We start from the raw sequence: 10040 nt of genomic DNA on the forward strand, positions 1-10040 counted from the left end.
TTCCTCTGGCATTCAAACCTTCGGCTTTAGCATCACTTGAACCACCACCAGTAATATGCTTCATCTTCTCTTTGGAATCCAAAGCTGTATAGACTTCATCTAAAACTAGAGTGTCACGGCTATAGATAATAGTATCACGAAAATGGCTATAGGATTCTGGCAACGACGATAGTAAGAATAGAGCCAAGTCTTCATCTTCATACTGAACATCCATATTCTCTAAGTTATTTACTAACTCTTTAAATGTGGATATATGTTCAGCTAAAGAGCCTCCTTCAATCATCTTGAGATTGAACAACCGTTGCTTCAAATGCAACTTGTTTGGTAAGCTCTTGGTCATCAACAGTTGCTCCAACTTTAGCCATAAAGAAGCCGCTGACGTTTCTTTTAGAACATCTTGCAAAACATCGTTTGACAAGTGCAAACGAATCTGGGATAAAGCCTTCAGATCTTTCATCTCCTTTTCTTCTTCGGTCCATGTATCGGGCATCATATTGAAACCCAAGAGCGCCTTGTGTAAATCCATCTGAATGAGAATGTCTCTCATCTTTACTTGCCACAACGGAAATCGGGTGTTACGATCCAGTAGTGGAATATCGTATTTTACCGAAGACATGATTAATTACTTGATAAAATGAACCCAACGAGCTAATATCACAACCCGGATGCTCTGATACCAATTGTTGTAAAATAAGACGGATCCAAATTGACTTAAATAATATTAGCTCAATGCGGAATGAGATCAAAAATTATCAAAGCGTAATAATCACAACGTAATACGAATAAAATAAATAGAATAGAGACACAGGAATTTACGTGGAAACCCAAATCGGGAAAAAACCACGGGCGGAGGAAGCCGAGAAACAATTCACTATAATTTGCAGTGTTTACAGGGATTATGAAAGAGATTACAAAATAGAGTGGGAGAGCTAAAATACACGGTGGTGTATCAGTATATATATGTAATGCTTTTTTATATATACTTGGATGATTATGTTAAATCTCTCTGGCTCAGGCTATTTATAGCCAAAAAGAATATCATATGAAAGGAAAAAAATGTCGTCCAACTTTGTGCGTCCAATTGTAGGCAATGTTAGGTAATGTTAGGCGCCTAACATTTGACCAAAAAGTTCGCCGTTCAAACATTACATTACTATTCATAGTCAAATTGTAGGCGTCCAAAATGTGTCGTCCAATTATTCAAATTCACATATATATTACTATTCATAGTCAAACTATGAATAGTAAATGATAAGTTACTGAAATAACCCTGAACTATTTGCCACTTGCTAATTTTGGAGGCAACTTTTCCACAACTCCTCTATCTCTTCTTGAAAAACCAATGAATTATGCATTTTAGTATCATTACAATATACAAAAAGTTAAAAAAAAAAAAAGGAAACAAGTTGTTGCTTTTGATGTTATTCATAACCTTGCAAGATTTATCTAAGGCTGCAGTAATTATTCCCTAAAGTATCTGATGGACTTTCCCATAGAGGTTCTTTCCCATACTGCCATTAATCAATCTAAAAAATATTTAAAATAGCCTGCTAATTCATAACTTTTGAGCCTTATCTGAACCAACTCCTTTATGAAAGGACTTGTAAAGTGTCCTATACAGGAAGACATCGGATACATGTTTTCAAATTCATTCATAAGTTTCAAAAGATATGAAAATAAACCATGTGCAAGAGACAAAATGAGTAACAAATGATACAACTCAAATTTAACTCAACCAATCAGTTTATAACCAAAATACAACCAATTGAACCAATAGAACATGACATATTAGTTTAAATTATGAAAATCTATCTATCCTATGGAATTAGGATAAAATGTGTTCTTATTCAAGAAGAAAAATAACATAAAATAGATTGAGTTTATTTTAAACAAACAGCAATGATATGGAAAGTCAACAAAGCATGAAAACGAAAACAACATAAAGAGATTTAAAAATTAGAAAATGTAGAGAAAGTAACTTACTTAAACAAAAAAGTAAAATAGTTAGAGTTGAATTGTTTTTTTAAAATGTGTTATTTTGAAAAAACAATAAAAAAATAATATAATATAATACATCTTTTTTACAAAACAACATGCTTTCATTAAGAGGTTTGAAAGCAATCACTTAATGGTCAAATGTTGTTAGGTAAATGATGTGTAAGAAAGAAAATCATAGAAATGAAAATTTTGAAATTAAAAAAAAAACCTTAGAACTTGAAGAGGCAGCAACAGACCCTCCAACCATAGTATGTTGACTAACTTCAATGAATATACGAAGCCTATATCCTTGAAGCATTGAAAGAAGTCGGATCAGAATAAAATATAAAAAACATATAAGAATTGAATAAATCTGAAAATATAGAAAAAATTAATAAGAAATAAGTCAATACCAACATTCTTTACTGATTAATGAAGTGGAATAAATCGATACATAAAATAGTCAACTTACTTTAAAAAGGGACCAAAACGTTACAAGAACCTAAAAGAAGGGATAACATCTGTTATATGTGCTTAAATATTAATATCATTCCTGCAAGTTAGATTAAATGAAAATATTGTTAAAAATTAATTATAGAAACAAAAATGTTGAAACTATAAATATTTCACCTTTCAATGTCATTGGACTGGTTTTGTATTTTGGGTGGTGCTCCTAATGTCAGATGGCTTACCATTGAAGTTGCCTTCTATGTCGATCACTCTAACAAAACTTGAATTATTATTTAGATGGAGGGACGATAATTGTATTAAAAAAATAAATGGGAGGAGATGTAATACCATGTTCTTCAAAATAACATACGCTTCATTGGATAACTCTGAGATTCCTGCCAAAAAGAAATATTAAGAAAGTTTAGTGTCACTATCATCATGTAACTTAGTTCCTCTAATAAAAATATATCTGTGAAAACACATGAAGTTAGTTTTCGGTCGTCACACACTGAAATTAATTTGGAGGAATTGTTATCGTTATGATTTGCATAGAAGTTGGTAAATAATGAAAATACTTCTTATAAATTCTCAAAAATAAATCGTCATCTTTCTTCCTCCAATAGCGAAAGTACTCTGAAAAAAAATAATACAGCAGGCCCCTCGAATAAAAGGAATAAACTTACAATTCAAATGAACATTATTAATATGTATATTATTATGTTTACAACAACAGGTTCTTTCTTGCCTTCTAAAATTAGGGAAAAAGAATACACTTATAATTTACTTTTCATTTTTGGTTTGTTTTTATATGTACTGGAACAAATAGACCTTACAAAATTAGCAACATTGTGAAAAAAAAATAAGGAAAAAAGAAAAAGAAAATTATTTATGTCAAATTAGTTATTGAAATTATGCGAATATCGAAACTTTTTCACGAAGACATTATGCTTCTTCTAATAATATTTATTCAAACTATATAAGTCTACTGAATAGCATATAAGCATAACTAACATTGTATATCTCGCCTTTTAAGGTCTTGATTAAACTTTTGTGTATTTTTAAGTAAAAGTCATATCAGAGGTAAGTTTATAACCATTTGATAACTAAATAGCGAAAACAGTTTATACAAAACTCACCCATTGTTTATAACCACTTCATAACTAAACAGTAAAAACAGTTTATACAAAACTCACCCATTGTTTATAAGAATCAGGATAAAGTTAAGCACCAGATGAAAATTGAAAAATAATAGATGCCTCCTTTATTGGATAACTCTGAGATTCCTGCCAAAAAGAAATATTAAGAAAATTTAGTGTTTAAAATGATGGAATTGCGGAAAGGAATGGAATCACTGATTCCATCAAAATTGAAAACTGTTTGTTTTGTATGGTGGCAGCAAATACTAATCTCTTAAATTGTTGTTGCTCTTATGCTAAAGTAGATAAGACAAAGACATCCCATTCGTGAATGAGTGAAAAGAATAGTAGACATATCACCATGATCAGCTAATTATAAAAAATTCGTATAAATACATATGATGCATGTTTTCTAGTGATAAACATCAAGGCAAAATGGTAATAGAAAAAGGTTAAATTGTCATAATTTTCAATAGTTGAATCAAGACAAATTAGGATGCTATAAAGAGTGTTTTGATGCTAATTTATTGTTCTTTTTTTCGAGAATTTATCCTGGTAGCAGGAATTGGAGTGTAAAAAGTATAAAAGGGCATTTTTGGTATAATAATGATTGTTTGCTGAAAAATACAGGTGAATAAGGTTTGAAATGGTTCACTCATCATTTATAAAAGCTTGAAAGTTTGTAATCTTGTAATATTTAATTTCAAACATCAATTTCATTAGCCATTAACATAAAAAAAATGATAAATCATGTTTAATACTCATAGAATTCGAAATGGGTACGTTATTCTTAACTTCACATTGTTGTATTTTTATGTATTACATAAGTCTCAAAAGCAACTAAACCCATTAAACATTAAACAATTAAAAAAACCAAGCAATAATCAATTTTTTACCAGAAAAGTATTTGATCAGACACAAGAAGTGTAATTTTTATATACCTGTGCATTCATGTTAGCTCCATCCATGTAAACTTCACCTCCATTGTCATGAATAATCTTGCAAATCTCATCAATACCCTCCTCATAAACTCCGTGAGTAGAAGGATAGGTAACCTAAAAAACAGAGAATTTACTTTAGTTATTAATCTTTTTCTTTTTATTATCTATTTTTATGTTTTGATAAAAAAAATTGGTTACCATATGAGCAGATAGATACTCCTTGTTTGCCTCAGCAGCCTTGCGTACCTCTTCAATATTGATATTACCTTTGGAGTCAGTTCCCACAGTAATGATTTTCATTCCACACATAGCAGCACTTGCAGGATTTGTTCCATGTGCAGACACATGGATGATACACACATTACGATGATGATCTCCTCTCGCCTATAGTTGACCAAAGTCAATGACTTTGACTTTGACTTTATATATATATATGATTAAACTAAAACCGATATAAAAAGGGTATAATAATTTAGCAATTTAGCATACCATATGATAAGCTCGGATAACCATCAGTCCAACATACTCTCCAGCAGCTTCAGCATTTGGTTGCAAAGAGAAAGAGATGAATCCGGTTAAGGTACACAACATGTCACCCAAATTCTTGAACATTTCCTGCAAGATATTTTATGTTGCTCTCAAGTTAAAAAAAAATAATAATAAGTCAACCGAAATATAATTTGGAATTGTAAGTCAAAATTACCTGATACCCTGTGCCTGTTGGGTAGGAGCAAAAGGATGCATATCTGCAAAGACTGGCCATGTCACAGGTATCATCTCTGTAGTTGCATTAAGCTTCATGGTGCAAGATCCCATAGGAATCATACTGTGGCATAATGACAGATTCTTTGACTGCAGCTTACTAATGTATCTTAGTAGCTCATGCTCCGTATGATAACTAAAATAAAATTATTAATAAAAAAGTTGACTTTAAATTATGTAATCTAAGTTTTGAAAAAGATCCATACGTGTTGAAAATCGAATGAGTCAAATATAGAGTCTCCCTGACAAGTCCGGAAGGGATATTATCCTCAACCTCTGGTGCAAGTGACGTAGCACTGAATGTCACCTAGAATAAAGAATCAAGAATCAAGTTTCTTGATTTATATAAAGATTCGTTAAATCAAAAGAAAGAGCAAACTCACGGGTTTTCCCAAGGCGAAAACTTTGAACAGATTATCAACGTCTTCAATCATTGTTTTCTCATCAAAAGAGATAGTGATCTGAGAGAAGCAGGAGCATATTTGACAATAAGTTTAAGAGCACACAGAGAGAGACCTGTGGTGTCAATCTGCAAACAAAAAATTGTCCGGTTTCAAATCTCCATGAATCATTCGATGCTTATAACATCCCGGTCATATTTAAAATCCTAAAAAAAATATCAAAACATGAAATTTCCAACAAATATTTATACTTACATCTAATGAATGTTGAAGAGGACGATGATTTTTTTCAGTAATGTGGCTTTCATCTTCGATTCTTTCTGTAGGAAAGAAAGTTTCACAAATATTTTAGATATTAAACATAATCAGATGATGTGTGACTAATAATTACCTTGTAGCAGGTTGGTCTAGCATCAGAGAGGACGTCCGTATGGGTTTTCTCTGGCTATTTTGATGTAACCATATGATTAGTGGGACCATCGTTTGTAATAATTGGTGGTTACTAGGAGCAAATGAAAAGGAATACACAAGGTACCTGATTAAATAGAAAAGGAATTAGGTCATCTCGCTCCTTCCCAGTCACACAAAACTACAGACACACACAAGAAAACACATTAAACCTGATAATATAAGACAGGGGTGATCAAATTCCGGCAACAAAGCCGATTCCGATCCCGATTGATGTGATGCCTCCTTGAAAGACCGATCGTTGTCGAGATAGAGAACAAAGCAGAAAAGCGGTGTGTATTTGCAGGCCCATAGCGGATTAGAAAATTAACTAAAATATGATTGTGGATGGACAAAGAGAAAAGGTGTTCTTCTAGAAATCGATGGAAGAAGTGGTGCAGGAAAATGGTGGATAGAAAACCCTAAAATTCAACGACGTTTGTGAATGCCCAAAGCTTCATCATAAACAGGAGGATCATGATTGGAGAAATCAATCCATTGAGGAGCGTTAATGTCTTCACCTTTTCGAACACAGCTACATCCATTGATGGATTGGAGATAGAAAGGGAAAAAGAAGAAGAAAATGACTTCATGTTGATATGTTGATATACGCTCTTCGCTGCTAACTATGTGGAGATGAAAACCTAGGAAGGAATGAAACGCAAGAACGACGTTACAATGCGATGAGTATGCGTATTTTGGTGTAAGATGACGTCAGCAAAACGATCTGGAGAGCTAAGGAATGAAATGCAATCAAGGCTTTGTTTCATCAATTTAGAATTTAAGGTTTTCTTTTAATAATATTTAAAATATAATAATATGTTTCCTTTTAAATTTTAAATTTCAAATATAAAATTTCAAATTTAAATAAATTTTTGATTAAACTTTCATATTTAATGTTTTGTTTTATCAAACTCGTATAACATACGAGTCTCACATCTAATATATATATCCCCTATACTAATAAAACAGTACCTTTATGCCAGGTGGCATTTTCTGAGCCTCTTCCCAGTGAATTTTCCCGTTCAAAGTTTCTATGTGAAGTTCCAAAAACACCCTTTCTATCTCTTAATATCCCTATCTGCCTTCGTTCTCGCTCTGGCGTTGGAAACAATTAAGAGTTTCCAACTTCTATGCTATAAATCAGCCTCCAATTTCCAGAAATCAGGGATGTAATCCTATAAAATTGATTTGGTTTTCAAATTTCAACCCTAAAGGATCACTTCTTCTTCTTCTTCAATGTTACTCTCTCTCTCTCTCCTTCTCTCTCTCTCTCTCTCTCCCTCCCTCTCTCTCTCCCTCCTCATTTGACGATTTCTTTAGCTACCAAGTCTCAACATCTTTGTTGTGTAATTCCACCGCCTATGTGCGGAAAGGAAGTTCAAACTGGCAGGATCGACTCTGATGGTTTCCATCCACCCTTTGTTGATCGTAGTTGTTTCTGATTTGGTTTAAAATTTATTAACGAGATTTAGTTTTGGAATACCTAATTATCTACCCTAAATCTCGCCCTTTTTTATATATCTAGGGTTATGATATAGATTTGAAGCAGTAATTGAAGATGAAGAGTGTTTGGGAAGAACCGCATGACGGACTGGTTGCTGGAGGTTTCTTATGAGTTGTTATCGTCCTTATTCTCAGATCCATCAGTACGTTTTGGTCAAATACTCTTCATTTTCATCTATTTTATGTTGATAGTGATTTCTCTCTGATGGCCATGGATTTTTGATGATTTTTGCAGTCACCGGGTGATCTTATTCTTTTCCCTTTTTTCTTAACCCAAGACACCTTTTGCTTAATGTCATTCTATCTTTCAAAATAAGAGTCGGTATGCTTCACTTTTATAGCCCTTACAAGCAGCTTCAAAGGGACGAGACAGAGACTAGAATATCCAATCTTGATTTTTAAGCTCTAACGATAGGTAACGTTTATGGCCTAGATTTATTTGATTTCACATTTAATGCGTGTGTTTGGGGATGGATGAGTAGTGCTCATTCTTTTATTTCGTTGTTTTCAAAGTTGAGGTTTTGAAAATTAGTTATTACTCTGTATTATATGTATGAAATCTTTTGTTTGTGTTTACTGAAGATGAACATTAATTGCTGATATGTATGAAATGGCTTCCGCTTTTAGATGCTTCTTTTGTGGAATTTCCTTTTGATAAGTTCTATTTCAATCTTTCAGTTTTATAATGGATTTGTAAGTTATTTTTATCTTTGTGCTTGATTTCTTGAACAATCAAACTCCTTGAATGGTTCATGAAAAGGGTGGCAACACGAGCTTATCTTGCAACCCACAGTAACCAAAATTGATCAATAGGTAATAATGGATTAATATATTAGATAAAAGGTTTGATGTCGATGATTCTAATGTGGATTCTTTTGCAACAATTCATTGTTAAAGTGTGGATTTAAGAAGTGACCTAAAGGTGTTCGATGAAATGTCTAGAAATAAAGTTGCATGATCATGATTATGAGGGTCTTTCAGTACAGTTTACATTTTAAAAATCTACCAAATTACAACTTGAATCTTGAAAGTTTTAAAATGCAATGCAAATCTACACACCCTTGGTAATAAATTATCTTTCTTTTGTTCCATCACATTGTTGTAATCCGACTTTTTTTTAGATTAAGAAAGTTTGACCATCTTTTGGGGCTTCAGTTGTTATTTCTTAGTATTTAACTTTCTCTTTTGGTTATTGTTGTATATTTGTGGATCTTAATATAAGTTAAGTTTTTGTTACATTATCAAAATGCCAAAATGCTTGTGTTGCAGGTAATCAAAACATTCAGGTACTGATATAACCCATTTCGATTTTGTCTTTTAATATTATTGTTTATTTAACTGGTTTTAGCTTGGTTCATGGAGATGAGAATACTTAAATGCCATTTAATTGATTGAGAAGTGTTGACATTGTTGTGTATTATCAATAATACTTGAGTTTTATCTTAAACATGCTTTAAGTATTAAAGTTTTGATTTTGATTATGTTACTTTCCTATGATTGAACTTGAAGGTACACGTTTGAATTTGGTGTTTCAAATGATGTCACTTTTGGCAAGTTCATGGAAAATCTGATTGAGAAGGAAATACATAAATGTTTTCCACAGCAATAAGCTTTTGTCTTGGTCTCCCTTGTCAATTTTTACGAACTTGGAAAGGTAAAAGAATAAGAAATTTTAATTTTTTAATGGATATCTTTATAATTTTAATTCAACTACCTGTTAATAATGCAAAATTTTGATAATCTTAATATAACTATTTGTTACAGGCTATGCCAAAGATTCATACATTACATGGGATGCTCTATTGTTCATTTATTATTATTACATTACCTTGCTTTAAATTTTAAATAAAATAATGTTATATCCATTATTGATTGTCGGTGTTCTTTTTTGTTTATAAATTTTTATAATTATATATCTTCTCTTCTAATAAAACAGTACCACAAATGCCACGTGGCATTACCTTAACGCCTCCCTCTTCAATTTTTTCGTTCAATAGATGTAAGTGAATTTCCCAGATTGCCCTTCTATTTGAAAAATACTGTAAATTCCAAAAAATTAATGTATTTCGGTAAAAATGTATAGCAGGAAATCAGGAAATTTGAATTTTGAATTTTGAATTATACCATATAAATCTACAATAAATTTGGAAGAAAATATCTTTTAAACTCTATCTATATCTAATTAGCATATCAATCCCAATAAATCAGGCAATCGAATATCAATAAATTTGGAAGAAAATATCTTTTACAATCCTGTTTACGTTCATGTTTCAATACGCAGCTGGTAAGGGAGACTACATTGTGTCATTATGTTACAAATAAAACTTCCAATGTCGTTTATAAGGAAGTTTTTGGGAATTTATAAACAGTGTTCTTCTACCATCTTTTATTTACTATTGTGTATCACACTTCATCCATCA

The 10040-nt window shown here is 31.8% G+C and overlaps 1 protein-coding gene across 6 annotated transcripts; it reads right to left on the reverse strand.

Annotated features, from left to right (window-relative positions):
* Nucleotides 1-1328: 1328 nt before the first annotated feature.
* On the reverse strand, nucleotides 1329-6782 carry LOC145115195 (glycine dehydrogenase (decarboxylating) B, mitochondrial-like). 6 transcript variants are annotated; one of them, XM_079051426.1, is made up of 15 exons: nucleotides 6288-6782; nucleotides 6059-6202; nucleotides 5923-5987; nucleotides 5650-5795; nucleotides 5473-5573; nucleotides 5208-5402; nucleotides 4994-5119; nucleotides 4703-4888; nucleotides 4505-4618; nucleotides 3621-3710; nucleotides 2776-2822; nucleotides 2608-2698; nucleotides 2450-2530; nucleotides 2207-2286; nucleotides 1329-1613 (listed from the first exon to the last, which is right to left on the reverse strand). In XM_079051426.1, exons 6-10 carry the CDS (start codon nucleotides 5265-5267, stop codon nucleotides 3648-3650), a joined length of 549 nt encoding a protein of 182 aa, XP_078907552.1. In that variant the 5' UTR covers nucleotides 5268-5402; nucleotides 5473-5573; nucleotides 5650-5795; nucleotides 5923-5987; nucleotides 6059-6202; nucleotides 6288-6782; the 3' UTR covers nucleotides 1329-1613; nucleotides 2207-2286; nucleotides 2450-2530; nucleotides 2608-2698; nucleotides 2776-2822; nucleotides 3621-3647. The 6 variants fall into 6 exon arrangements, with proteins under 6 accessions (XP_078907552.1, XP_078907551.1, XP_078907555.1 ...); XM_079051425.1 differs by lacking the exon at nucleotides 1329-1613 and having other exon boundaries at nucleotides 1905-2286; XM_079051429.1 differs by lacking the exons at nucleotides 1329-1613; nucleotides 2207-2286 and having other exon boundaries at nucleotides 2380-2530; nucleotides 6059-6112.
* Nucleotides 6783-10040: the final 3258 nt, after the last annotated feature.

This window comes from Lactuca virosa, chromosome 5, assembly GCF_052849685.1.
Source record: "Lactuca virosa cultivar CGN04683 chromosome 5, Lactuca_virosa_CGN04683_v6, whole genome shotgun sequence".
Classification (NCBI taxonomy): Eukaryota; Viridiplantae; Streptophyta; class Magnoliopsida; order Asterales; family Asteraceae; genus Lactuca; species Lactuca virosa.